This window comes from Neoarius graeffei, chromosome 6 (genome assembly GCF_027579695.1).
Source record: "Neoarius graeffei isolate fNeoGra1 chromosome 6, fNeoGra1.pri, whole genome shotgun sequence".
Classification (NCBI taxonomy): domain Eukaryota; kingdom Metazoa; phylum Chordata; class Actinopteri; order Siluriformes; family Ariidae; genus Neoarius; species Neoarius graeffei.
This window is the reverse complement of record NC_083574.1, coordinates 59,262,750-59,289,919: the sequence shown is the minus strand read 5'-3', so window position 1 is coordinate 59,289,919 and position 27,170 is coordinate 59,262,750. Positions and strand designations below refer to the sequence as shown.

The 27,170-nt window shown below is 43.2% G+C and overlaps 1 protein-coding gene across 1 annotated transcript in view; it reads left to right on the top strand.

The window, feature by feature from the left end:
• Nucleotides 1-27,170, top strand: part of edc4 (enhancer of mRNA decapping 4) — a 99,171-nt gene that overhangs the window by 48,086 nt on the left and 23,915 nt on the right. Inside the window, exons 15-25 of the mRNA XM_060923937.1 lie at nucleotides 1,974-2,164; nucleotides 2,347-2,423; nucleotides 6,053-6,185; nucleotides 7,252-7,715; nucleotides 7,883-7,984; nucleotides 8,239-8,382; nucleotides 13,492-13,525; nucleotides 13,938-14,118; nucleotides 21,457-21,612; nucleotides 21,796-21,911; nucleotides 22,193-22,358. Of these exons, the coding sequence (XP_060779920.1) occupies nucleotides 1,974-2,164; nucleotides 2,347-2,423; nucleotides 6,053-6,185; nucleotides 7,252-7,715; nucleotides 7,883-7,984; nucleotides 8,239-8,382; nucleotides 13,492-13,525; nucleotides 13,938-14,118; nucleotides 21,457-21,612; nucleotides 21,796-21,911; nucleotides 22,193-22,358 (1,764 nt within the window). The remainder of the gene's footprint in view (nucleotides 1-1,973; nucleotides 2,165-2,346; nucleotides 2,424-6,052; nucleotides 6,186-7,251; nucleotides 7,716-7,882; nucleotides 7,985-8,238; nucleotides 8,383-13,491; nucleotides 13,526-13,937; nucleotides 14,119-21,456; nucleotides 21,613-21,795; nucleotides 21,912-22,192; nucleotides 22,359-27,170) is intronic.

The window sequence follows — 27,170 nt, the reverse complement described above, 5'->3', positions numbered from 1 at the left end:
TGAACGTATTTATGAAACATATAGCGTGGATTTACAAAATCTTCGTATCACTTTTCTCAGCAACTCCAAATCACAGCTGCTTGATATTTGGTACCGAGTTTCAGCTTGGGGTTCTATACCGTGTATACCGTTTTCAGGTCTGTCGCACGTCGACTTCCTGTTTACCGACTGAACGTATTTATGAAACATATAGCGTGGATTTACAAAATCTTCGTATCACTTTTCTCAGCAACTCCAAATCACAGCTGCTTGATATTTGGTACCGAGCTTCAGCTTGGGGTTCTATATCGTGTATACCGTTTTCAGGTCTGTCGCACGTCGACTTCCTGTTTAGCAACTGAACGTATTTATGAAACGTATAGCGTGGATTTACAAAATCTTCGTATCACTTTTCTCAGCAACTCCAAATCACAACTGCTTGATATTTGGTACCGAGTTTCAGCTTGGGGTTCTATACCGTGTATACCGTTTTCAGGTCTGTCGCTCATCAACTTCCTGTTTACCGACCGAATGTATTTACGAAATATATAGCGTAGATTTACAAAATCTTCGTATCACTTTTCTCAGCAACTCCAAGTCACAACTGCTTGATATTTGGTACCGAGCTTCAGCTTGGGGTTCTATATCGTGTATACCGTTTTCAGGTCTGTCGCACGTCGACTTCCTGTTTACCGACTGAACGTATTTATGAAACATATAGCGTGGATTTACAAAATCTTCGTATCACTTTTCTCAGCAACTCCAAATCACAGCTGCTTGATATTTGGTACCGAGCTTCAGCTTGGGGTTCTATACCGTGTATACCGTTTTCAGGTCTGTCGCACGTCAACTTCCTGTTTACCGACTGAACGTATTTACGAAACATATAGCGTGGATTTACAAAATCTTCGTATCACTTTTCTCAGCAACTCCAAATGACAACTGCTTGATATTTGGTACCGAGTTTCAGCTTGGGGTTCTATACCATGTGTACCGTTTTCAGGTCTGTCGCACGTCGACTTCCTGTTTACCGACTGAACGTATTTACGAAACATATAGCGTGGATTTACAAAGCCTTCGTATCACTTTTCTCAGCAACTAACTCCAAATCACAACTGCTTGATATTTGGTACCGAGTTTCAGCTTGGGGTTCAATATCGTGTATACCGTTTTCAGGTCTGTCGCACGTCAACTTCCTGTTTACCGACTGAACGTATTTACGAAACATATAGCGTGGATTTACAAAATCTTCGTATCACTTTTCTCAGCAACTCCAAATCACAACTGCTTGATATTTGGTACCGAGCTTCAGCTTGGGGTTCTATACCATGTATACTGTTTTCAGGTCTGTCGCACGTCAACTTCCTGTTTACCGACTGAACGTATTTACAAAACATATAGCGTGGATTTACAAAATCTTCGTATCACTTTTCTCAGCAACTCCAAATCACAGCTGCTTGATATTTGGTACCGAGCTTCAGCTTGGGGTTCTATACCATGTATACTGTTTTCAGGTCTGTTGCACGTCAACTTCCTGTTTACCGACTGAACGTATTTACGAAACATATAGCGTGGATTTACAAAATCTTCGTATCACTTTTCTCAGCAACTCCAAATGACAACTGCTTGATATTTGGTACCGAGCTTCAGCTTGGGGTTCTATACCGTGTATACCGTTTTCAGGTCTGTCGCTCATCAACTTCCTGTTTACCGACTGAATGTATTTACGAAACATATAGCGTGGATTTTGACGTTATTTCAAGAAGCAAAATGCGGTTTCAGAATGACTGTTTACCAGGATGCTATTTGAAATCCCTGGGCAGAACACTGCTCTTTACTTCCTTGTTTCAGGGTTAATTATTTGTTGAAGTCAACATTCATAAGAAGTGTCCAATTCCTTCGACTGCTCGTATTCTGAAGCGAGAGCGGGGGGTACGTAAGTGAGCAGTCGCTCACACTTGATCTTGTTCATTCTGATTTTTCTTTGTTTTCAGGCTTTGCGGACCCTTTGACCGATTTGAGCATGGACGTGTTGAGCTCCGATAAGGAATCTGGCGCAAGTGGTTCGCAGACTGACTTGTGTAAAATCCCCTCTCTCCCAGCTCCAGCTGACTTCCTGAGCACCTCCGGCTCAACCATGCCCAAACTTATGACCCCAGATGCCTTCATGACACCCAGCACATCTGTAAGCTTCTCATTCACTATCCATAAGGCCTTTTATTGAGTAATAATCAAATGTGTCATTTCTGCTGAGGTGTTCATTAAAATTGATTTAACATTTTCATGTTAAATTTAAGAACTTTTTTTTTTTTTTCCTTGATTGGGCTAATAATTTCCTTTGCCTGTGCTGTATGTGCTCCTCTTCAGGTACCCGCCTCCCCTGGCAGCAGTGTTAGCAGTTTGACTATAGTAACAGCCATGAGCAGCTCAGACAGTGGTCCAAGGTTAGTTCCTCGGGTTACAGTCAACAAGGTTACGCCTACAATGCAATCTGTTTTATACAGTGCTAATTTGGTTTACAGCGCACACATACAGGTTTCCCCTCCCCCGAAAAGTTTTTCTTTGCATGAGGGAGAAAAGCAGAATGAATATCGGCTGAGACACTGCTCAGCCCGGAAGATTGCGTACCAATTGTATGTTTGCGTGCCAACCTCGAGAGCACAAACCAGTCTGGTTTGGCCATTTGAAAACCATGCAGAAGCAGCTTGTTGGCATTTATTTCAAGCACTCTTCTGCAATTCATAAATATAATTCAGGCAGAAAAAGTGAAATGCAAGTGTGACGTATTTTAAATGTTTAAGGTAAGTGTAGCGTAGCCTATCTCTTTCGAATAACCTTAGTTTACTGAAATGTCAGGTTGCTAGTTAACTACCTTGTTACTTCTTGCTGATCATTTTAACAGTAAGCGAGTCTTTATGTATTGTAGGTAGTAAACTGCACCATGGAGACCCGAGGTTAGCGAATATTTAAATACTTGAGGAAAAAAAATTCCTTTTAAAGGCATGAAGTTTTATGTTCGTTCATCTTTTTTTCAGAATCATTTTATTCACCCTTTGCATGTATTAGGAATTTTTGTTGGTGTTGGGTCACAATGTGAGAACCTCGAGAGGAACCAGACTCAAAAGGGAACCTGTCCTCATTTGGGTGTTGGGTCACAATGTGACTAGGGCTGGGAATCGATCCAGATTTCCTGGATCGATTCGATTCCGATTCATAAGGTCACGATCCGATTCAATCCGATATCGATCTACTTAGATATTGCTGGATTGTCACTTTAAAGTAAAAACTGTCCCTATTGACAGGAACAGCCCCATATGTGTTTGTGCATGTAATTTGACACCAAATGCCTTCTCCAGTGCAGTTTGATTCGCCGCAGGTTTAGCTGAAACTGTGTCGGCGTGGTGCCTGGATAAGTGGTTGCGGAGATTGGTTGTATTGCCACTATATTTTACCTCTATGTGGCACAGTTTGCACACTGCTTTTGTTCTGTCGACTTCGTCTCTGTCCTCGTAACATTTGAATCCAAAGTAATGCCATACATCAGCTTTCAGGCCAGGCGGCGATTTTTAGCTGTGCAGCTTCAGCCATCTCGTGTTCTTAAGTTTCGGTTTTGTTTGCCGGCACCTGCTTTTTATAGCGGTCCTTGCGCGGTCCAGAAAATAGTGCCTATAGCCACCTGGAAGAGATCGATCCACACATTTTTGAATCGATCTCGTATTTTTTGAACGTGAATTGATATCGGATCGTGGATCGATCTTTTGAACCCAGCCCTAAATGTGACCCAACACCCAAATGAGGATGGGTTCCCTTTTGAGTCTGGTTCCTCTCGAGGTTTCTTCATGTCGTCTGAGGGAGTTTTTCCTTGCCACCATCACCACAGGCTGCTCATTGGGGATAGATTAGGGATAAAATTAGCTCATGTTTAAAGTCATTTAAATTCTGTAAAGCTGCTTTGCGACAGTGTCTTGTTAAAAGCGCTATAGAAATAAACTTGACAATGTGATCAATTTTGGTACAGTTGACACCACGCATCAGACAACACAATACGATGACCATCTTCATGTCCAAATATTGCAGCTTGAGCAGAAATTTGGTAGACTGTTTTCAAATGGTCTAATCAAAGCTGCCTGTGCTGTGTAGGTCAGTACATAGTCTTACTGGCCGAGGAGCTTCAGAGCTGATATTTGTCATATTTCTCCTTTTAGCCTCTTATTCTGTCCTACAGGTGCATCTCAAAATTACAATATCATGGAAAAGTTTTTTTTTTTTTCTTTCGTAATTTAATTCAGAAAGGTAAACTTTCATATATTCCATCTTCATTACATGTAAAGTGAAATTTCAAGCTTTTTTTTAATTTAAATTTTATGATTGTAGCTGGCGGCATGGTGGTGTAGTGGTTAGCGCTGTCGCCTCACAGCAAGAAGGTCCGGGTTCGAGCCCCGTGGCCGGCAAGGGCCTTTCTGTGCGGAGTTTGCATGTTCTCCCCGTGTCTGCGTGGGTTTCCTCCGGGTGCTCCGGTTTCCCCCACAGTCCAAAGACATGCAGGTTAGGTTAACTGGTGACTCTAAATTGACCGTAGGTGTGAATGTGAGTGTGAATGGTTGTCTGTGTCTATGTGTCAGCCCTGTGATGACCTGGCGACTTGTCCAGGGTGTACCCTGCCTTTCGCCCATAGTCAGCTGGGATAGGCTCCAGCTTGCCTGCGACCCTGTAGAACAGGATAAAGCGGCTTGAGATGATTGTAGCTCATGAAAATCAGAAATCCAGGAACTTAAATTATTAGAATTTTTCCTAAGATCAGTCAAAAAGGATTTCTGTTATAGAAATGTCCAACTTCTGAAAAGTATGTTCATTTATACACTCAATACTTGGTTGGGGCTCCTTTACCATGAATTACCGCATCGATGTGGTGTGGCATGGAGGCGATCAGCCTGTGGCACTGCTGAGGTGATGCAGAAGCCCAGGTTGCTTTGACAGCGGCCTTCGGCTCGTGTGTATTTTTTGAGTCGGGTGTTTCTCGTCTTCCTCTTGACAGTACCCCATAGATTCTCTCTGGAGTTCAGGTCAGGTGAGATGTCTGGCCAATCAAGCACAGTAATATCATGGTTAGTAAACCATTCTGTATTAGTTTTGGCACTGTGGGCAGGTGCGAAGTCCTGCTGGAAAAGGAAATCGGCATCTTCATAAAGCTCGTCAGCAGATGGAAGTATGAAGCGCTCTAGAATTTCCTGGTAGATGGGTGCGTTGACTTTGGACTAGATAAAACACAGTGGACCGACACCAGCAGATGACGTGGCACCCCAAATCATCACAGACTGCAGAAACTTTCACACTGGACTTCAATCAGCTTGGATTCTGTGCCTCTCCACTCTTCCTCCAGACTCTCGGACCTTGATTTCCAAATGAAATGCAAAATTTACTTTCATCTGAAAAGACTATTTTGGACCACTGAGCAACATTCCAGTTCTTTCTCTCCTTAGCCCAGGTAAGACACTTCTGACATTGTCTCTGGTTCAGGAGTGGCTTGATATTAGGAAGGCGATATTTGTAGCCCCTTTCCTGAAGACGCCTGTGCGTGGTGGCTCTTGATGCACTGATACCAGCCTCAGTCCACTCCTTGTGAAGCTCTCCCAAGTTCTTGAATCGACTTTTCGTGACTATCCTCTCAAGGCTGCAGTCATCCCTGTTGCTTGTGCACCTTTTCCAGCCAGCCTTTTCAGCAGTGACCTCCTGTGACTTACCCTCCTTGTGAAGGGTGTTGATGATGCTCTTCTGGATAACTATCAAGTCAGCAGTCTTCCCCATGATTGTGGTTGCGTGTACTGAACTAGACCGAGAGATGCGCAGTGCTTTATACTGTTTTACTCAAACTCAAAATGAAATATTGAGTTTTTTTCCTGGTGTAAGCCTGATTATTAAAATAGAAAAATGCTTGAAACATTTTAGTTTGCGTGTTGTGTCGTAGAATATATAAAATTGTCATGATATTCTGGGTTTTGTTTTGTTTTTAAGCTGCACCTGTATGTTAGCTCTGTGTTTAATACTTAGGTCTGTGCCTGTGCTGCTGTTGCAGGGCTACAGAGGACCTCGCCCAGAGCCCCAAGCTGTCTACGGATGCAGCCAGCAGCAGCTTGAACCTCGGTACTAACAGTAGCAGCCCAAGGGCCAACTCGCTCCTCATTTCAGGCCTGGCTGAAAATATCCAGGTACTTGATGCACCTATAACCAACTACATAAACACCAGCATCCTACACACTCCATGGATCTGATGGCTAAGTGTTTTAATGAAACTATTGCACGATAATTTACCGATGCTCTCGATTTTATATTAACTTAATTGAGGTAATTTGTTCTTCAAAATGGGTGGACAAATAAGAACTTGATCACCAGGCAAGTGAAGGTGTGTCTGACCTGTCCTTAAGTGTTATTTACCTGGAAACCTAACTGACTCGGCAAAAAGTGATCGCTAACTTCATGTAATTGCATAGGTTAGGTCGTTAGCTAGTTAAATGCATGAATACAGACTAAGTGAAGTAATTGGAGCGCATGAATTCCTAGAGAGGAGGAGACTGTGTGTAGCCGTAATCCTTATCCTCTTTTGATAAAGTTTATGTAGCAAGTTTTGTATTTGCAGGGGTGATAGCGTTCCGGCGCCGCGCCGGATTTCCGGCGTACCGTGGCTGGGGGAAAAAAAAAAAAAAATCTAGTTTGCCCATTGTCCTGTGTCGTTCTGAGATGCGCAGATAGACAGTAAAGGGAATTCTGAATTCCCTTTACTGTCTATCTGCGCATCTCAGAACGACACAGGACAATGGGCGAACTAGATTTTTTTTTCCCCCCCCCAGCCACGGTACGCCGGAAATCCGGCGCGGCGCCGGAACGCTATCACCCCTGTATTTGCGGGTGGAGCAGAAAGTCACTCGTTTGCTTTGACAAAAAAAAATGGCTCGTCACAGGCAACAAGGTTAGTAATCCGTCCACTCCTGTTAAAGACTTGGGTTTATTTAAAGTGCATCAGGAAACGTGACTACAAATGTAACTCGTAATTCTGTTCATGACTCTTGCATTGAGATTTGTCTGTGACTCTAAGTGGGGCAACACGCCTCCAACCCCATTCCCCATTTGGTGCCCTCCAACCTTGCCCCATGTTAGGGCTTCTCACATCCTCTAGTCCATTCTTTCTTTTTCCTGCGTGAGGCCTCTCGGCTGTGTGAGGCGGCCTCCTACGCTCACGCGACACTTCCCCTTCCCCGCTCGTTCTTTCATCTGCAGGTGCTGCCCTCTTCAAATCCCTCCATGTCTCGGGACCTCCAGGCCATGGAACCTGTGCTTCTGCCCCAGGCATCCCCCACGAGAGCTCGCTCCCCTGATGTAATCTCGTCAGCCTCCACAGCCATGTCGCAAGACATCATCCCTGAGATTGCCTCCGAGACATTGCCAAGGGGCTTGGCTGAGGCACGCGACCCCCTCCAAGGCCTTCAGGACAGCATGGCCTCCGCGGCCTCCGCGCTGCACCTGCTTTCACCGCTGGATCTGAGTGGAGGAACATCCGGTGACGGCGAGCAAAGGCTTAGCAGCACGCCTTCTTTATTGGAGACGGCGCTGTCACAGGAGAACGCCGTTAACGTGGTTGCGTCATCTTGCTCTGAAAGCGGTGCCAGCCGTAGCTGGCCTGCAGCACCCGATATCACACGCGAAACAAGGAACAGCCTGCGAGATAACGGCCTGGGAGAATGGTGAGCGCGATTCTGCAGTACTGATCACTATCTGCTTTATTGTTGCTGTTGTACAAGCTGATTCCCGACACAATTTTTGGTGACGCCAACGATATGACTGCTTATCAAATACCAACAACCGTGTAAAAACTGTAATCATGATGACTTCTCATGCGAATGTGCTCTAGCTCTAGAGAGGACTTGAAGGACATGCACATGTCATCCCCCTTCCACAGACGCACCTACCACCTCACGCAGAACGATAGCCAGGATGCCAGTGCAGAGCAGAGGTATGTCTCACAGCATTGTTTTTTACATTATACGTAATTATTAACCACGAATCCCATATGGTCTGTTGACTCCCCCCGGCAAAAAAAAAAAAAAAAGGGTAATCCTATTTTGAAGAAAATAAATTACCCGACTCTGAATCACATGACTTAAATATTTTAGCTTGGATCATTTCATGATCATAAATGCAAAATAAATACAGCGGTTTATCGATTTTTGTTGAGTTAAATCATCTTACGTTTGCAACGATTGACAGCGATCATGATGATGAGGTGGCCAGTCTGGCATCATCTTCAGGAAACTGTGGCTCTCGAGCCTCTCACAGGCTGCCAGTGAAGGACTGGAAGACCTCTCCTCGTGGCTCACCCAAACTCAAGCGCAAGAGCAAGAAAGACGACGGGTGAGCCTTATGCACTCGCATGTCTCCTTTGTAAGCCAAGCACCTCTAGCCCCTTTTACACAGCTTGTTCAAGGCGGGAATCTGACGCCTTTATTTCACCTTGCGTTCTGTATAAAACGTCTGAACGGGGGGAGGGATCTGCGTTCTGTATAAAACGTCTGAACGGGGGGAGGGATCTGCGATCTGCCTCTGTGCTGGAATGATTGGTAGTAACAGAGCCGCAATTGACGTCTTTGTAAAAGGGACAGCTGGCGTGGCGGGACAGGGGTATAGCGCTTTTATATCCCCCGCTGGCCGAAAGGGGGATTATGTCGTGGTGACGTCCATCCGTCCGGGAAAGGGTTCTCACTTTGTGAAATCAACTTCTCTCACCGTTTTCAGAGGAATTTCACGAAACTTGGCACAAAGCTTTTGTTATAGGACAGTCATACGCATGTTGCAGTTTTGTTTGTAGTATACTGTAGCGGCGGATATTGTGCTCTCGGAGCGCTGTTGTCGATATTGACATTCTTCTTTCCGAGACCAGCGCAAATTCAAACATCTCTAGCGTCGAAGATCTACTCGCCTTTCTGCCTCAAATTGCTTCCTACTTCTGTTCACTTTCTCTTCCAACACGATTCTGATCACACAGACATGTTGCTTACATGAGTTTCTCCACTCCTCTCTTCCTCGTTACCTTTCACTGTTCCTTTGTTTGTGAGCGCAGTTTTCTGTGACTCCTCTCCCGAAAAGATCGGTTCAGCTAAAGGGCCCAAATATATACAGTGCCTTGAAAAAGTATTCATCCCCCTTGAACTTTTTCACATTTTTCCACCTTACAACCACGAACTTAAAAGTTTTTTTTTTTTTTTTTTAATTGAGATTTTATGTGATAGACCAACACAGAGTAGCACATAATTGTGAAGTGAAACGAAAATGATAAATGGTCTTCAAAATTTTAAACAAATAAAAATCTGAAAAATGTGGTGTGCATTAGTATTCAGCCCCCTGTACTCTGATACCTCTAAATACAATCCAGTGCAATCAATTGCCTTCAGAAGTCATCTAATTAGTTAATAGAGTCCTACTGTGTGTAATTTACTCTCAGCATAAATCCACTTGTTCTGTGAAGGCCTCAGTGGTTTGTTAGAGAACACTGAAGAACAAACAGCATCATGAAGACCAAAGAACTCACTAGACAAGTCAGGGATAAAGTTCTGGAGAAGTTTAAAGCAGGGTTAGGTTATAAAAAAATATCCCAAGCTCTGAACATCTCAAGAAGCACTGTTCAATCCATCATTCAAAAATGGAAAAAGTATGACACAACTGCAAACCTACCAAGACATGGCCGTCCACCTAAACTGACAGAGCGAGCAAGGAGAGCACTGGTCAGAGAAGCAGCCAAGAGGCCCATGATCACTCTGGAGGAGCTGCAGAAATCCACAGCTCAGGTGGGAGAATCTGTGCACAGGACAACTCTAAGTCGTACACTCCACAAATCTGGCCTTTTTGGAAGAGTGGCAAGAAGAAAGCCATTGTTGAAAGACAGGCATAAGAAATGTAGGGGACACAGCAAACATGTGGAAGAAGGTGGTTTGGTCAGATGAGACCAAAGTTGAACTTCTTGGTCTAAATGCAAAGCGCTATGTGTGGCGGAAAACTAACACTGCTCATCACCCTGCACACACCATCCCCACTGTGAAACATGGTGGTGGCAGCATCATGCTATGGGGATGCTTTTCTTCAGCAGGGACAGGGAAGCTGGTCAGAGTTGATGGGAAGATGGATGGAGCTAAATACAGGGCAATCCTGGAAGAAAACCTGTTGGAGGCTGCAAAAGACTTGAGACTGGGAAGGAGATTCACCTTCCAGCAAGACAATGACCCTAAACATACAGCCAGAGCTACAGTGGAATGGTTTAGATCAAAGAATATTCATGTGTTAGAATGGCCCAGTCAAAGTCCAGACCTAAATCTCATTGAGCATCCGTGGCAAGACTTGAAAATTGCTGTTCACAGACGCTCTCCATCCAATCTGGCTGAGCTTGAGCTATTTTGCAAAGAAGAATGGGCAAGAATTTCAGTGTCTAGATGTGCAAAGCTGGTAGAGGCATACCACAAAAGACTTGCAGCTGTAATTGCAGCAAAAGGTGGCTCTACAAAGTATTGACGCAGGGGGGCTGAATACTAATGCACATCACGTTTTTCAGATTTTTATTTGTTTAAAATTTTGAAGACCGTTTATCATTCATTTTTCACTTCACAATTATGTGCTACTCTGCGTTGGTCTATCACATATCTCAATAAAAAACGTTTGTTCGTGGTTGTAAGGTGGAAAAATGTGAAAAAGTTCAAGGGGTATGAATACTTTTGCAAGGCACTTTATATAAAAATAAAATATGGACACAGCCACACACACACAAAAAAAAAACGCAAGTTAATCAAAAGAATTTTAATTTTGAATAGATTCACCATTTTGACAACGCGCACCTGCTCAGGGAAACTGAGAGTGGTGAAATCGGAAAATGTCACTCAGATCCGTGACGTATTTCATGTGAAAAATGCAAGTTTTTCAATACAAGAAGATGATAAACTTCATATCTTCAAGCCAACGTATGATGCTCTGTTTAATATATGGGAAAGCCATGGCCTAATGGTTAAAGAAGCAGCTTTGTGACCAAAAGGTCGCTGGTTCGATTCCCTGGACCAGCAGGAATGGCTGAAGTGCTCTTGAGCAAGGCACCTAACCCCCATTAACTTCTCCCCAGGCTGTTTTGGGTATGTTGTACATCGCTCTGGATAAGAGCGTCTGCTAAATGCCTGTAATGTAATAGACACGTTCACAATGTACCCAAATTTATCAAACCATTTCCTCGCGAGTGACCAGGGCTTTGAACCAGAATTTTTTTTCCTATTGGTTCGTTCCGAACAGAAACAGAATTTTAACGTTTCCGGTTTTGGGTTCCACCATTAAATAGACGTTCCCGAACCGGTTAGAACAAAAAAAACTTCGTTCCCGGAACGGTTAATTACGTTCCCTGTCAGCTGTTTAACAAATGGCTATAAAATTATGTCTCTGTCTCATCCAGCTTAAGCCAAATGTAGGCTAATTCTATTACAACCTTCATTACATAAGACAAGAAATAATTCAAAACAATTATTATTTCAAATGTTGGCGATTTGGATTCTCAGTATGTCTTCCCATCGACACAAACAGAAAAAGTGCCAAAAATGAAAGATAATTCGTTTAGTGTGTTACCAAAGGCTAGTCAGGCCCTATGCATTGATAGGCTAACAGAGGTTAACGTCATTTAATGTTCGCGAGCCTCTCATTAACGTGGACAAATATATTGATATCGTGTTTGAAATTGACATTTTTGAATAACGACAGACTGCAATATTTACCTCTTATTTAAGATGTGGAGACGTGATAGTAGTCCACCCTCCCGCTCTCTCCATTCAGTCAGCGAACGTCACACAGGAAGTGAACCCCAGCGGGTCATAGAAACTTGCACAGGAGAAGAATGACTTTTTTTTTTTTTTTTTGTAGGTTACGGAAACTTTGAGGAACAAAATCAAAACCGGTATTAACCGGTTACCATTATTTTTAATAAGCATTTCTGTTCCGGAACATAAAGTTTCTGGTTTCGTTTCTGTTCCATGTGAAATAGAAAAAGTTCCTGGTTTTCGTTTTCGTTCCTTGAACCAGTTCAAAGCCCTGCGAGTGACACACAGATTTAGCTCGGATGAAAAACGAGTGGTACATTTTCCAGTAAAACGCTCGTTTCCATGTAGTATAATTAATATAGAGGCTGTTGTTGTTTCCTTAAAGGATAAGGCAACTTTTGTACAGTGTGTGTAATAGGAGAAAAACATATACGTAATCAATTCCGTTAATTATTTCCATTATATATCGAACATGGAAAAAATATTTTTAACTTTGAAATCATGAATTGACACAGAGGAGCCGAAGTTGGAGGAGTCAGCCATTTTGAGATTGTGGGCAACTATAAACCAATCAGAATCTTTCGTTAATGCGCCTCCCTCTGATCTGTGACGTCATTGGGCCCATGAAAACAGTGTTTACAGACAGATCACTGTGATGACAGTAAGGAGTCCCGGCGGGTGGCTTGTATTCGATTCGTTTATATCCCGACCTTGTCAGCTGTCAGATTTATATTCATGGACCCGGTAAGCTGGTAAATAATATTTATTTTTTTTCTTTACCAAATTCTAACAGAAAACGAGAGTGCCCGAAAGGGAAAACCGAGCCGAGCCGCTTCGCGCATGCGCAGTAGGCTTGGTAGGACAAATCCAAATAGGAGTCATTCAGGATTCAGCCATGTTTTTGCTCCGTGTTTTTACTCAACCAAAGTTCTACAGTATTATGAGCTTTAAGTTGCATAAATAAAACCATTTGGTGAAACTCTGAAGAAGCGATTGTACTGTTTTTTTACCTTATTACCATGAAGCACTGAAGAGTTCTTTTCAGTGGTGGGCCGCATGACGTCACGCAGTAGATCAATATGGCGGAACGCATCTTCGCTGAGCTCAGCGCAAGCCCATATTATTAAAAGTTAAAAGATACTGTTATGTGGTCTGTTCTTTCTCTATAAATTCCATGATCGATTACTTTAGATATTTATCTGTCTATTTGTGGTGATTTTGTACAAAAGTTGCCTTTTCCTTTAAACCCGAATTATTGAACAGAAGTGATTACATGTTGCACATGATGCTCGGCAACTCTGTGTATGAAGAGTGGTGTAAATGTTAACAAAAGCACCTCAGCGCTCCGTTCCCCCGCCGTCGTTTTTAAAGCAGCCCCGGTATGCTCGGGGTATTCATATTTCCGACACATCACCCTAGCCGCCGCCGCTCCATTGTGACACGACACGCCACGCCTCTGGTTGCGGAACGCCAGCTCATAATGTAAAAACGCACGCTGCTTCATGCCGGCTTTATTTAGTCCAGTGTAAATCGCTAAAGTTGGAATCTTGAGGTGCCGCGTTTACGCCAGTATGATGGAATACCTGTGTAAAAAGGGCTACGGTGTCGAGTTGTAGTAAATGGCTTTGAATTGGAAAGTCGAGCTTCTTCTGGGTGTGTTAATTTCATCTTGTTTCTTTGCTAGTGATTCATCACAGTCCAGACATGTGGATAATCAGGTAAATGCTCCAGTGCATTACATAATATAGACTTGAGGATTAGAAGTGGCTTCACGTAGCAATAATATCTATTGAGGATATAGTATAATAATAATAATAGTATATAGTATAGTATATATAATAGTATATAATAATATATAAATATATAGTATATAGTATAGTATATAATATAGTATAATAATAATATCTATATGAGGATTAGAAGTGGCTTCACGTATAAATAATATCTACACGCAACACCTGACTGTGCTCATACATTTGGGGGGGAGGGAATGCACACTGCAAAACTGATTTGCAAGATTGACCAATACAAGTCTGCCCGGTAAAGGTTTTCCGCAGCAGCGCATTGTGTCCTTGTCACGGCCGAAATAACCTCCAGCGTAACTCGCTTACGGCTCTGTTCTTCCTGCAGATGAGCATGGAGGTACAGGAGGAGCTGCTGTTGCTGCTTAGGAACCAACAGAGGGAGCTGGATGAGCTGCGGCAGAGCCAGCAGGAGCTGTTACAGAGGCTCACAGGCCACATGGATGCTGTCCAGAGCTCCATAATGGCCCACGTAGAGCACGTCCTGCTCACGCAACAAGAACAGGGACGTATCCTTCCACCAGAGGGAGCATGTCAGTGGGGTGGATTGCTAATCAGTTTAGTTATGAAGACAAATCAAAGTGTGTGTGTGTGTGTGAAAGAGAACCTGCTTGATGGAGCTTTGATACAGTGCCTTGCATAAGTATTCACCCCTACTTTTTTTTAAGTTTTCTGTGTTTTGTTTGTTTGTATTATTACACCCTGAAACTGAAATGGATTTAATTGGATAAATATCCATTCCTCTTGCTCTGAAGCCCTTAAATTAATTGTGGCACAAATAGTTGCCATCATAATTCCATACTAGCTGAATGATGTTACCATGTGTGCATATCAAGTGTCAAATGGTCTTCATATAAATATACCAATTTCTGGAAGGGTCTGGACTGTTCCTAAACAAGTAGCATTACAAAGACCAAGGAGCGATCAAAGCAATGGTCTTGGCCTCTTGTACCCCTTTTCCACCAAATCAGTTCCAGGGCTGGTTCGGAGCCGGTCCTGGTTCAACTTGCGAGCCAGCTGAGAACCAGTTTGCTTTTCCATTGCTCGCGGTGCCATGTCATTACGTTGCTGTATACGTCAGTTACGTCGCTACGTTTGCTTCAACCTTGGCGCGAATATCGAAGCAAAAACAACACGGAAGAAGCAGCAGCAACAACAACAACAATAATAATAATGGATGACTTCGCGTTTGTACAGCTGCTGCTTCTTGCTGCTTAAAAATGATCTTTCTCGGTCTTGTTATTGTTGTTGGTCTTAACAACTCCGCCCCCCCGCTGACGTAAGCGGTTCTTTCCTCTGGCCCAGCAGAGAGTTAGTGCTAGCCTGGAACCGGTTTTTCTGGCCCCAGAGCCAGTTCTTTGTCAGTGGAAACAGAAAACCCAGTTCCAAACTAAGCACTGGCCCCGAACCAGCCCTGGAACTGCTTTGGTGGAAAAGGGGCATTAGAGTCCAGTCAAGGGAAATTGAAATGCTACTGTGTAGATTCTATCAAACCGTGGGCTTCCAACTTTGTGGCAACAGTTTAGGTGTCATGACCAGCTGTCCACATACCTTTGGTCATATCGTGTATCTTCGATTTTGTTTTGTGGATCACCATTCAGAAGAATTGATTCTGATGGAAATGAACAAAAAAAAACTATAATTTTACTTAAAGCAGATACGCAGAGCCAAGGCCTCACTTTCATTTATAAATGCCTTGAGACCTCAAGAATGGCACAGGAATAGTTTTAAGAGTCAACAATAAATCTAACGTAGTGATTCATATAGGTAGCGGTCTGAGTGAATGACCTTGACGTCCGTAACGTCACAGCAGGAAGTCTATCGGTCTCATCGCCATTTCCGCTACACTAAAACACAGAGCTGACTGCAACTCCGATCCTCCATTTTGAGCTAATTTATTGCCATGCCACGTAGATGTGTTGCTAGCGGGTGCAGCAACACGACAGAAGGTGGATTTACGTTGCATTCATGGCCTAAGAATGTTCAAACTGCAAAGATTTGGACGCGTTTTGCGAGAAGTTGACGGGCACATTGAGCGCCTACGAAGTGGTCTCTCCTCTGCTCTGCACATTTTACTGAAGACTCGTACGAGACCTCTGATCTGTTGAGGAGCGTTGGCTACAAGCCTGTATTGAAAGAGGGTGCAGTATCAACAATTAAAGGAAAAGAAAACTACAAGAAAAGGAAAGTAAGTTCAGTTGCACCAGTTTTCCTGGAGTGTGAGCCGAGGGTTGTTGGTAAAACCCGGGACGGGACATATTATCGCTCGGGCAGTGACCTCCCCACAGTTGTTGCTAAAACCGGTGACATCCCGTCCTGGGTTTTAGTAATTGCCTGAGCGGAGCAGTAATGGCGGAGTACTCAGTATGGAGAAAATGGAGAATGAGTGGAGCAGCCGTCCTATTTCTCCGCTGGATATGCTCGCCTCAGCAGCAATATCTCGCCCTTACGTGGAAGAAGCAAATGAACGGAGAACTGATCGAACAGCTGAAAGTCAGATTGTTTTGAAACAATCGGCCACAAGGTCGGCCTTCAAGAAGCGAGAACGCAGACGGGTAAGCTCTGACTTTCATTTGGATATAAAACAACAAAAACACCACTCGTTGTTTCCCTGCATTTAGATTAATCCATGTAACTTGTATTGTGTGTTTAAGTTACCGGTATAAGATTATTTAATTTGCTTCAGAATGTGATTGTCTCAGTTCATCTGATTATTTAATTAGCCTTTTATGTTTTATCAGTGAAAATGCATGCATGTACATGTATGTTGCATAAGTTATAGCACCCATCCTGTTTTAATGATAGTCAACCCACAATCAATGAAGTCAAATCAGTCTTAGTTGAGCAAGTCGGTAACGCTATTTCTTACTTGCACCGTAAATTTTTATTTATATGACTTTGGTCTATAGCTGTAAAAGGCCTCGGCCTTAAAACCGGTTACCGCGGTGACGTCACGCACTCGGGGCTGGCTGGCTCAGTGGGGCAGCTTGAATGCCAACTTTGCGGTTGATTTTAACTCTCAAAAATATATTTATTTTTTATTCCCATTTATGCAGCATACAAGAGTCAAGGATGGAGATGCTATCCACTCAGAAATGTATTTAAAAATAAAGGTTCTGCGTATCTGCTTTAAGCAAGGAGCGATCAAAACAATGGTCTAGGCCTCTTATTGAGATTTGAATCCATTTTAAATCCCAATCCACTGTTTGGGATATGTGTACAGCTGTGATTTTTAATTTTTAGTCTGTGAAAGTTGTGACTTTATAATTCCATCAGCTAACAAAAATGATGTCGAGCAGTGTAGCGTTTTCCAGCTGCAGGATACAATAACAGAACCATGTCATGACTGGCCCCTGTGCACACTGTGGTGCTGAGTTCTACCACTGGGTCTGTACAAATTAAATATTCTTTGCATGCACACGGTCTTCACTCTCACAATTATGGAGGCAGCCAACATCAGTCAAAAGGTGATGTGCATCCATAATCACAGATGTTGTGCTTTCATTTCAAAAACCAACCAGAATAGACCATAATAATAATAAAAAAAAAACAAAACCTATAACAAAAGTACAGGTGATGAATTTATCAGCAAACATTAACTCGAAGAAGAAGCCTTTATTTGTCACATGCACAGTGAAAGTTGTTCTCTGCATTTAACCCATCTGAAGCGGTGAACACACACACAAGTGAGCAATGAGCGTGCACACACATACCTAGGGTAGTGGGCAGCTATACTACAGCACCTGGGGAGCAGTTGGAGGTTCGGTGCCTTGCTCAAAGGCACTTCAGCACATGGTTGCCCCATGTTAACCTAACCACGTCTTTGGACTGCAGGAGAAACCGGAGCACGCAGACACGGGGAGAACATGCAGACTCCACACATGCCTCTTTTCCACCAAATCAGTTCCAGGGCTGGTTCGGGGCCAGTGCTGGTTCACAACTCGTTCAACTCGCGAGCCAGCTGAGAACCAGTTTGCTTTTCCATAGCTCGCGGTGCTAAGGGAAGCCACGTCAGTTACGTCGCTGTATACGTCAGTTACGTCGCTGTATACGTCAGTTACGTCGCTACGTTTGCATAAACCTTAGCGCGAATATTGAAGCAAAAACAACACGGAAGAAGCAGCAGCAGCAACAACAATAATAATAATGGATGACTTCGCGTTTGTACAGCTGCTGCTTCTCGTCGCTTAAAAATGGCGATCTTTCACGGTCTTATTGTTGTTGGTCTTAACAACTCCGCCCCCCCGCTGACGTAAGCGGTTCTTTCCTCTGGCCCAGCAGAGAGTTGGTGCTAGCCTGGAACCAGTTTTTCTGGCCCCAGAGCCAGTTCTTTGTCAGTGGAAACAGAAAACCCGGTTCCAAACTAAGCACTGGCCCCGAACCAGCCCTGGAACTGCTTTGGTGGAAAAGGGGCAACAGAAGGGCCCCCATCGGCCGCTGGGCTCGAACCGAGAACCTTCTTGCTGTGAGGCGACAGTGCCACCCACTACACCACCGTGCCACCCAACTATCAAGGGTGGTTGTTATTATACCAGTATACCCCCCGCTCCAAAGGAGGGGGGGTATACTGGTTTACCTCTGTCCATCCGAAACACCCTTTTTCTCAGCAACCACAAATCATAGCTACTTGGTACCAAACTTCAGTTTGGGGTTCTATACCGTGTATACCGTTTTCAGGTCTCTCGCACATCGACTTCCTGTTTCCCGACTATTTACAAAACGCACAGCGTGGATTTTGACGCCATTTCAAAATGACAGTTTACCAGAATGCTATTTGAAATCCCTGGGGAGAACACTGCTCTTGTTTCAGGGTTATTTGTTGAAGTCAACATTCAGAATAAGTGTCCTATTCCTTCGATTGCTTGCATTCTGATAAGCGAGAGCGGCAGGGATACGTAAGTGAGCAGGAGCTCACCGTTGATCTTGTAATAGTGGCAGTGAGACAAACTTTGGAAGGATTTACTTTAAGAGATCAATCCCCATGAGCACACAAACCAGGTATTGAATATTGAGTGCTATAATATATATAGATATTTTTTTAACAAGGTAATAGACAACATTGTACGGTACTTAAAGTGCCATTCCACCATTGGATGCATTCTTTGGCATAAAATACAATATATTTTATGACAACATGACTAGACAGAGAAATCTTTTAGCTTCAAAATGATATATCAAACAATTTTTTTGACGACAAGTATATTAATTTTGCGACCAAAGTCACCTACCCTTTTAATTTCCGCGCGGTAGTGAAACGTGATGTCATCGGCAGGTTCCCCTTCTTGTGTACCACGTGTCGGTCTATTTTTAGACCAGGAAACCCCCAAAGTGAGAGTCATTTCTCCTCGTATATGGGGGCCAGAAAAATTGAGTTCATCTTTCAGTTAGCTAGATTTATTGGTATTAGCTAGATTTATTGGTATTATTTTTATCGTATTCTATCCGCCATTGCTGATAATATGTGCCACGTCACGTGGTACACAAGAAGGGGAACCTGCCGATGACATCACGCGCGGAAATTAAAAGGGTAGGTGACTTTGGTCGCAAAATTAATATACTTGTCGTTGTCAAATTATATATCATTTTGAAGCTAAAAGATTTCTCTGTCTAGTGATACCATTTATATATGTTGTCAAAATATATTGTATTTTATGCCAAAGAATACATCCAATGGTGGAATGGCACTTTAACCTTCCATTATTCATAGTATATGAACAGAGCAGCCTTTATTCTTCTCGCCTGCACCGTCTTGTAATGAACAACTCCCAATCAACAAAACTGTCCAAAGACCAGCAAGACTTCAACACTTTAGCCAAAGCCCAATCCAGTAGTCAATAAATAATTCGCAAAGGTAAAAATGAAGACATTTGTGCACACTGTGCAGTTTCGATACTAGCTCCCCTCGTTCACAGCTTTCAGAAGCCCAGCCGTGGAGAATTCTAAACTAATTGGAAAGAGTTTACTCTTTTCCGAATCCCCGTTAAGTTCATTTGAGGGACATCCATTTGGTTTTCTAATAAATGAAAAATCAGCTGAAATTTGTGTCGTAGAATGCCTTTATCCAGTCTCATCTTTTGACATAAAGTATATAATATTTGTTTAGACTTCCATTCAGGCTGTGACGATAACCCGTGTTTTTAAAAATAATGATATTTGTGTTTGGAGTCATGGGTATTTTGCAATTCATGAGATTGTTCTGCTATTTTGGCAGCTCTTGCATGCTACACACACAGAGATTTCTGTTTAATCGTGTGTTTTTAAGACGTGTCCTGATTTAAAAACAAAACGGAAGGGAAAGCATTGTATCGCTATACAGTCGACTCTCAAGGAATGCCAAGCATAGGTATACGGATAAAATTAGTCTTGCTGACAGTGTGGGTACAAATTAAGTCATTTCTGGTTATGTGAACTTATCTTTTTCCATCCTGTTGTGTGGCATGAATGACTTCTCTTGAGCAAATTTCAAGTCACTCAGTGTCCATGTACGGTTTACAAATGAACCCGAAATGTCATAAAAGCGGTGGTGTAGTGGTTAGCGCTGTCGCCTCACAGCAAGAAGGTCCGGGTTCGAGCCCCGGGGCCGGCGAGGGCCTTTCTGTGTGGAGTTTGCATGTTCTCCCCGTGTCCGCGTGGGTTTCCTCTGGGTGCTTCGGTTTCCCCCACAGTCCAAAGACATGCAGGTTAGGTTAACTGGTGACTCTAAATTGACTGTAGGTGTGAATGGTTGTCTGTGTCTATGGCCAAGTTTACATTAGACCGTATCAGCGGATCATCAGATTAACGTTTTTAAAACGATTCGCGTGCACACAGCAACACCAATACACGATTCGCGTGCACACAGCAACACCAATACACGGATACGCTCGGCTCCGCAGGCATCCTGTGCTCCAAATCACTCCGCCCTGAACAGCGAGTGCCCTCTGGAGGGTGCGCACTCCGGCCCTGCGCAGCTCACACAGTGCACGAGTGAAGTGCACGAGCCACGATTCGGGACTGAGCCGCTGTGTGTGAGATCCCAGCGCATATCACTCACCACTTGCAAGTGGAAGGATGGCAAGCCTAAAGACCATCATAACTACACAATGGGCAGTATTTGCATCAGTATTTGCAGTATTTTCATACTTTTATACTCTTTAATGAAAGGTGATACAAGGCGGAAGCCCGCGCCGTTTTTCAGCAGTCGCGTCACATGACCAACGCCAGCGAATCAGGAAGGTGGATGTCACAGTGACGTTGTCCAATGACGACGCCAGCTAGAGCTCAGCACAGCGTATCCGCGTATTCTCAATGTTTACACAGCACCGGACCTGACACGATCTGGATTGAATACGTGGACCCTGGCGGATTCCCGTTTCCCGGCGTTTCCAGGCGTTTTAATGTAAACGGACAGTGCATCTGCGAAGAAAACGAGACAGATACGGTCTAATGTAAACTTGGCCTATGTGTCAGCCCTGTGATGACCTGGCGACTTGTCCAGGGTGTACCCCGCCTTTCGCCCGTAGTCAGCTGGGATAGGCTCCAGCTTGCCTGCGACCCTGTAGAAGGATAAAGCGGCTAGAGATAATGAGATGTCCTAAAAGCACAATAATCCCCTATAAGAACTTGTCAGATACTGTTGATTTGAGGCTAGTTTATGCAAATATTTCTCTTTCTTTTAAATGTTAATAAAGGCTTCGGCTGAACTGCAGTTTTTTTTAAGCAAAAGATTCAGTCTGGTCTGAAGTCATTTGTGTTCTGATGTTCTTGCCACAAGATTCCTGAATGCTAAAAAGAAAAAGAAAAAATGCTGCCTTACTGATTTTCTCCACTGATTGGTGTTTGCCCCTTGACTGGCTGCTACGTGTCAGAAAGAACAATGGAGCGGCTGTTGGCAGAGGGACACGCGTGTAACCAGCAGCTTCAGGAGCACATGGCACAGCAGCTGGCTCACACCTTGAGCACCACTGTCTCAAATCGCCTGGACAAAGTGTTGCGCGAGGAGATGAAGAAATCAGTTCCGCAGAGTAAGAACCGCTTATTAGCCATCGAAATGCAAACGCCTACACCGTTAAGCAGTCGTGACGTTCGTTTCCGTCGCTGCCGAGTGTGTGTGTTAGTCATGGTAGTTTCTTTTGGAAACACTACTTCAGGTAGAACGTTGTACAAAGGATGATTGGTGATGCTGTTTTTTGTTCCTTGTGTTGCAGCCGTAACGAAGAGTCTGGAACCCTTGACTGGACAGATGAGTAACGTTATTGCAGCAAAGCTTACTGCAGTGGAAGCCACATTAAAGGAGAATGTCACCAAAGTTGTTAAGTCTAAGGTCAGTTGCTGAACTTCACCGTGTTCTTGAACTTTAGCAGGGGTCGGTGCCTCAAACCTTGCTTTTGCAGGAGAAGAATTGCAATTTACTGCATCGTGAAAGCCACATCTATTTATTTATTCAAATGAATGAGCAACTATAACATGTAAAACAGCTGAAAGAAGTTTAAACATGGCGCACACTGTTATCTTCATGTTTTTTTGCCAAAAAGAGCACCCACTGCAAGCGGTTAAAACCTTCTTACAATTTCATCCCTTTTTGAAATTTTTTTTTTTTCGCAGAACACTACCGATGCCATCGGGCGAGCCGCAGCCGAAGCCATGCAGGGGCCTATACAGGCGGCTTACAAAGACGCCTTCCAAAGCATTGTTCTCCCCGTGTTTGAGCGTGGCTGTCAGTCCATGTTTCAGCAGATAAATGACAGCTTTAAACAAGGAACCAATGAGTGTAAGAATCACCAACACGAAACACTTCCACTGAAAGCCATTTTCATCCCTCTGGGTTCTGAGGGTATTTTCAAAGTCAAATTGTTCAGCTACAATAATATCGGTGTAGTGTATGTATGTCATGATTGTACTTTTAAAAAAAGATGATAGATAAATGATGTTGTAAAAGGCAGTTTTAGAACGGTGTTGGAATGTGTGGAAAAACATGACCTTACCCATTGTGACGAACAGTCTTGGTCACTTGAGGTAATTCTGTTCAGTCTTAGGAATGCATCAAGCACAAAAACTTAAATCTGATCCATTGATTTGGACAATGAACTGGCCATCAAAAAAATTATGTCCCGTTGTTTTGGGATAAAGGGTTGGCAGTGGGAGGGGAATTCAATGAGGAGGGTAAAAAATTCCATTCCATTCAATGAGAAGAAGGAAAACCCCTCTCACTGCCAACTCTTAATCCCGTCAGGTCAAGTCACAATGGGTCAGGTAATGTTTTTTTTTTTTTTTTTTTAAGTACATTCTGATACGGTTCTAAAACTGCTTTTTCCAACAGCTTCAGTTATCTGGTATTTGACTCTATTCAGTGTCCTGAAATTAACTCTTGTGCTATTTTACTCAATTCAGAGCCACAACCTAGTCTGTTACTCAATTGCTCTGCAATTTTGCTCCCGCTCCAACTCTAAATTTTACACTCTAAATTCAAAGTATAGTAAAATTAACTATTTTTGAGGAAAATACGTTTAACTCTGGAAAAAATTGCTCCGTCATTTTTCACGTGTATGCACTACAGTGCACGCATATCAACCAATCTACTCATAAGAAGTGGAAGAAATATTTACACTTACTCGAGTTGATCTTCGGTTGGATCGAGTTGAAGTTTAAAAAAAAAAAAAGACACTGCTCATCATCCGTATCGCAGTTCTCAAGATTGAACTGAATCGCTGTCCTGAATCATCCAAAGCCTATAAAATCCGCATGCCATCTCGCAACAAGTTTTACCTCCAAATAGCCTAAACCAGGCCTATTCAAATAGCAGCCCGGGGGCAAAATTGGCACGGCAGATTTTTTAAAACAAAACAAAAAACATATCTACGTATCTGTCGCGGTGCACAGTTTTCTCTACCGCTCTGGCACAGACCAGAGTACAGGTTGTCTCCATGGTGGCAAGCACTCATTTTCGCCGATTCTCGCGATGTGACACTCCATGCAGCTACAGCAGTGGCAACATGGCGCTGTCCAAGCAACATCGCAAAGTTGACAGAGAAAACCGTAAATTTCAAAGCGAATGGACTGAAAAGTACTTATTTACTTTGCCAACTATGGCAAGCGATAGACCTGTGTGTTTATTGTGCAACGAATCCGTAGCTGTGGCCAAAGAGTACAACGTGAAGAGACGTTTTACAACAAAACATGCTTCATTTTCTGAGCAATACCGAGAGGGCTCCGAGGAGAGACGAAGGAGAATAGACAGACTGCTAACTTCTTTTGAACAAAGTCAGCGTGCAATTGGTGGCTTTTGCACAGAACAAGAGAGAGCTTTTATTGCATCTCTGAGTGGCGTGGATACTGACAAGAAAAAAAAAAGACCCTTCACCGAGTCGGAAACTATTAAAGACTGCATGCTGGCAGTTGTTGACAAATTATTGTTGACCAAAAAATGAAAGACAACGTGTCCTCATCTATTAAAAAAGTACCATTTTTCATTATATTTCATAATAAAGGAAAAGAATAATGTACCTTATTTTATTTCATATATTATGTACCTTAGTATAGTATATTTTAATTGCCTTTAGCCGATATCAATTTTATGTCAATTGTCTGTCCGGCCCTCACAAATTTTGTAATTTTCTAGTTTGGCCCCCCCCCGCAAATGCATTTGACGCTACGTTCACACTGCAAGGCTTAATGCTCAATTCCGATTTTTTTGTGAAATCCGATTTTTTTGTGAGGTCGTTCACATTAACAAATATATGCGACTTGTATGTGATCCTCAGTATGAACGAAAAGCGACCTAAAAGTGTTCCGCATGCGCATTGCAGGATACGACGACGTCACACGCAGTGAGCATGGCCAGTGTTTACGGAAGTAAAACGGCCCGGTTGCGGTATGACTCATCCAATCTAGCTTGAATAGCTGCATCCCCCCAAATGGAAATCAGCTCCCTAACCTCTGCGTCCTTCCATTGAGAAGATTCAGAACCTTCACAGCCCGAAGCGTCCCTCGCATTGATGTCATGCGCAGGGGCGCAGATACGTTTTTTGAACTGGGGGGGACAAAAAACTGGGGGGGGGGGGGGGGGACAAAGCTGCCAGCAAACCAACCCCAACCCCGATATGCCTGTCAAACTTGTTGTTAGTAACCATAGCAACCAAGCTCGAGCTCGCAACCTGTGCAGTCTGCGCAGCTCAACCAACCAAATATCAGTCTTTGTTTTGTTTTATGTGAGTTGTTGCAACTATATGTATACACTGCTGTGCACCTCAATAAACCGAATGGTAATTAGTCTTTTGATTTTTCCGTGAGGTTTGCCTTATGCAAAGAAAGACAGCATAGACGTTTTTTCCTCCCTATAAGTGGGGGGGACCGAGCGAGGTGAATTTAAATATGACTCGTCCCACCCTCTATCTGCGCCCGTCATTATGCGCCATGTTGTTGTAACTTTTTTTGAGAGACCCGCCGCCTACTTCAGCGCAGAATAGTGACGTTTGTGGCTTGTTGATGACGTGTAAGTCGGATGAATGCGACCTGGCGGTTCAGACTGAAGTCGCATATGAAAAGAGCAGATAGGAATCGGAATTAGCACCACATATCCAAACGGCCTGGGTCGGATTTGAAAAAATCGGATCTGTGTCGTTCATATTGTCAATAAAAGATCGGATACAGGTCACATATGGGCGAAAAGATCGAATTTGAGTCACTTCAGCCTGCAGTGTGAACGTAGCCTGAATAGCCCTGGCCTAAACTATGGCTGACCAGATTTTATCCTGTTTACGGTGGGCGTTCCCACCACGAAAGAGAAACCAATCGAAACCGAAAGAGTGAAAGTGATTATCATGCCGTTACCATGTGAATGGTCTTTTTATGAATGCGTAAGTGAGCGCTCAGTGCTCCGACTCCGGTGCCACTGAGGACGGTGACAAGTTTTATGTTTCATCTAATTTCGGTAATTTAAAAACTATAATATTTGGCAGTGGGCACATAGGAAAGTGTAAACATATTGACCAACTTTATCATGCTTGTATGATGATAACTTGCGAATATATTTATCCAAGTACATGACCTCCTCCTTCTAAACCTACCGAGCTTTGCCGGCGAAACTCTCAAATCCCAGAGGGTTAACACAGGAACACCTGCACGGGTTTGTTTTGCTTTTTGTTTATTCAAGTAGAAAGATAAATTAAGATCTTTCTGCATTTTGAGTAGGAACTCCGCATTTTAACATCATAGTATGCTGCTGTAAGTTATCACTCAAATACACTACGGCAGGGGTCACCAAACTTTTTTTCTCTGGGGGCCACATTGTCGTTCCTGACTGTGATGGGGGGCCGGGGTCGGGTCAGCTATATCACATAGAATTGTATGACCCAGACAAATATGACCACCAGCAGGCCTCATTGTGTAGTAGAGATTACTAGCCTGGCATGGCCATCCCCACTACTATATCCCCACTACTATATCCCCACTACTATATCCCCACTACTATATCCATACTACTATATCAACACTTGATTCCTGGCACATATTTGTTTATCTTTACTAGTGGTTTGCAAAAATAGTAATCAAGTCTTCACACTTTGTTTTAATTTGAAATACCACAGATATTCCATTTATTTATTTTCTAATAAAAATAATATCAAAGCTGTCAAGGTAAGAAACATCTGCCTATTTGAGGTGATTGACACTGGCAAAGGTGAGTGGAAAATTATAAATTGTAGGTAGGCCTGTTGATATTAATAATATAAATAATAATTGTATGCAGCACTTAATAAAGGTCAAATAAATAGGCCTATAAAATAAATACATTTTAAAAAACAGTGAAATTATAATAATATGAGCAATAGATCAATAGATCACAGCAGTTGTGCTGTGTCCTGCACGTCATTGCTCTCATCCATGGCCAAAGCAAAAAACTCGAATTCTGACGCTTTCTCATTCAGCTGGTCATACACGTTGTCCCCCAAATCTTCGGTTCGCCTGGTCATAGTAGGTGCGGAGAGACTCACTGCATTGAGCGCATCCTTCTTGTCGGGACACGCCTCCTCGGCCACAGCAAGCATGCATACTTTAACAAAGTCCCCATCAGTAAACTGCTTTCCATGGGTAGCTAGTAGGTGAGCTACCTTATAGCAAGCTCGGACAGCAGCCTGGTTGATCTGGGTTTGGGGAAGGAATACATTCTGTTGTGCAGCCAGTCTGCATTTCATCCTCCGAATCCTGTCTTCTCTTGTTTGCCCTCGCAAACTAGCATACTCTTTGTGGCGGGTTTCATAGTGACGACGCAGATTATATTATTTGAAAACCGGCACACTTTCTTTACATACAAGATAAACTGCACAGTCCTTACACTGAACGAAAAAATAATCGGTGGTCCACTGTTCTTTAAAAACTCTGCACTCTCTGTCAGCTTTTCGCTTACCACTAGCCATTTGCTGTCCTGAACACTGACAGTTCTCTGCGCGTGCGCGGCCTGTCACTGCTTGATCGCGAGCATATGACGAAAATTCGGAAAATATGAATAGTTCATTTTATAACTAGATATCAATTTTAATTGATAAAATCAACAAAATACAAGATGCAGACATGTTATTATTTGCCA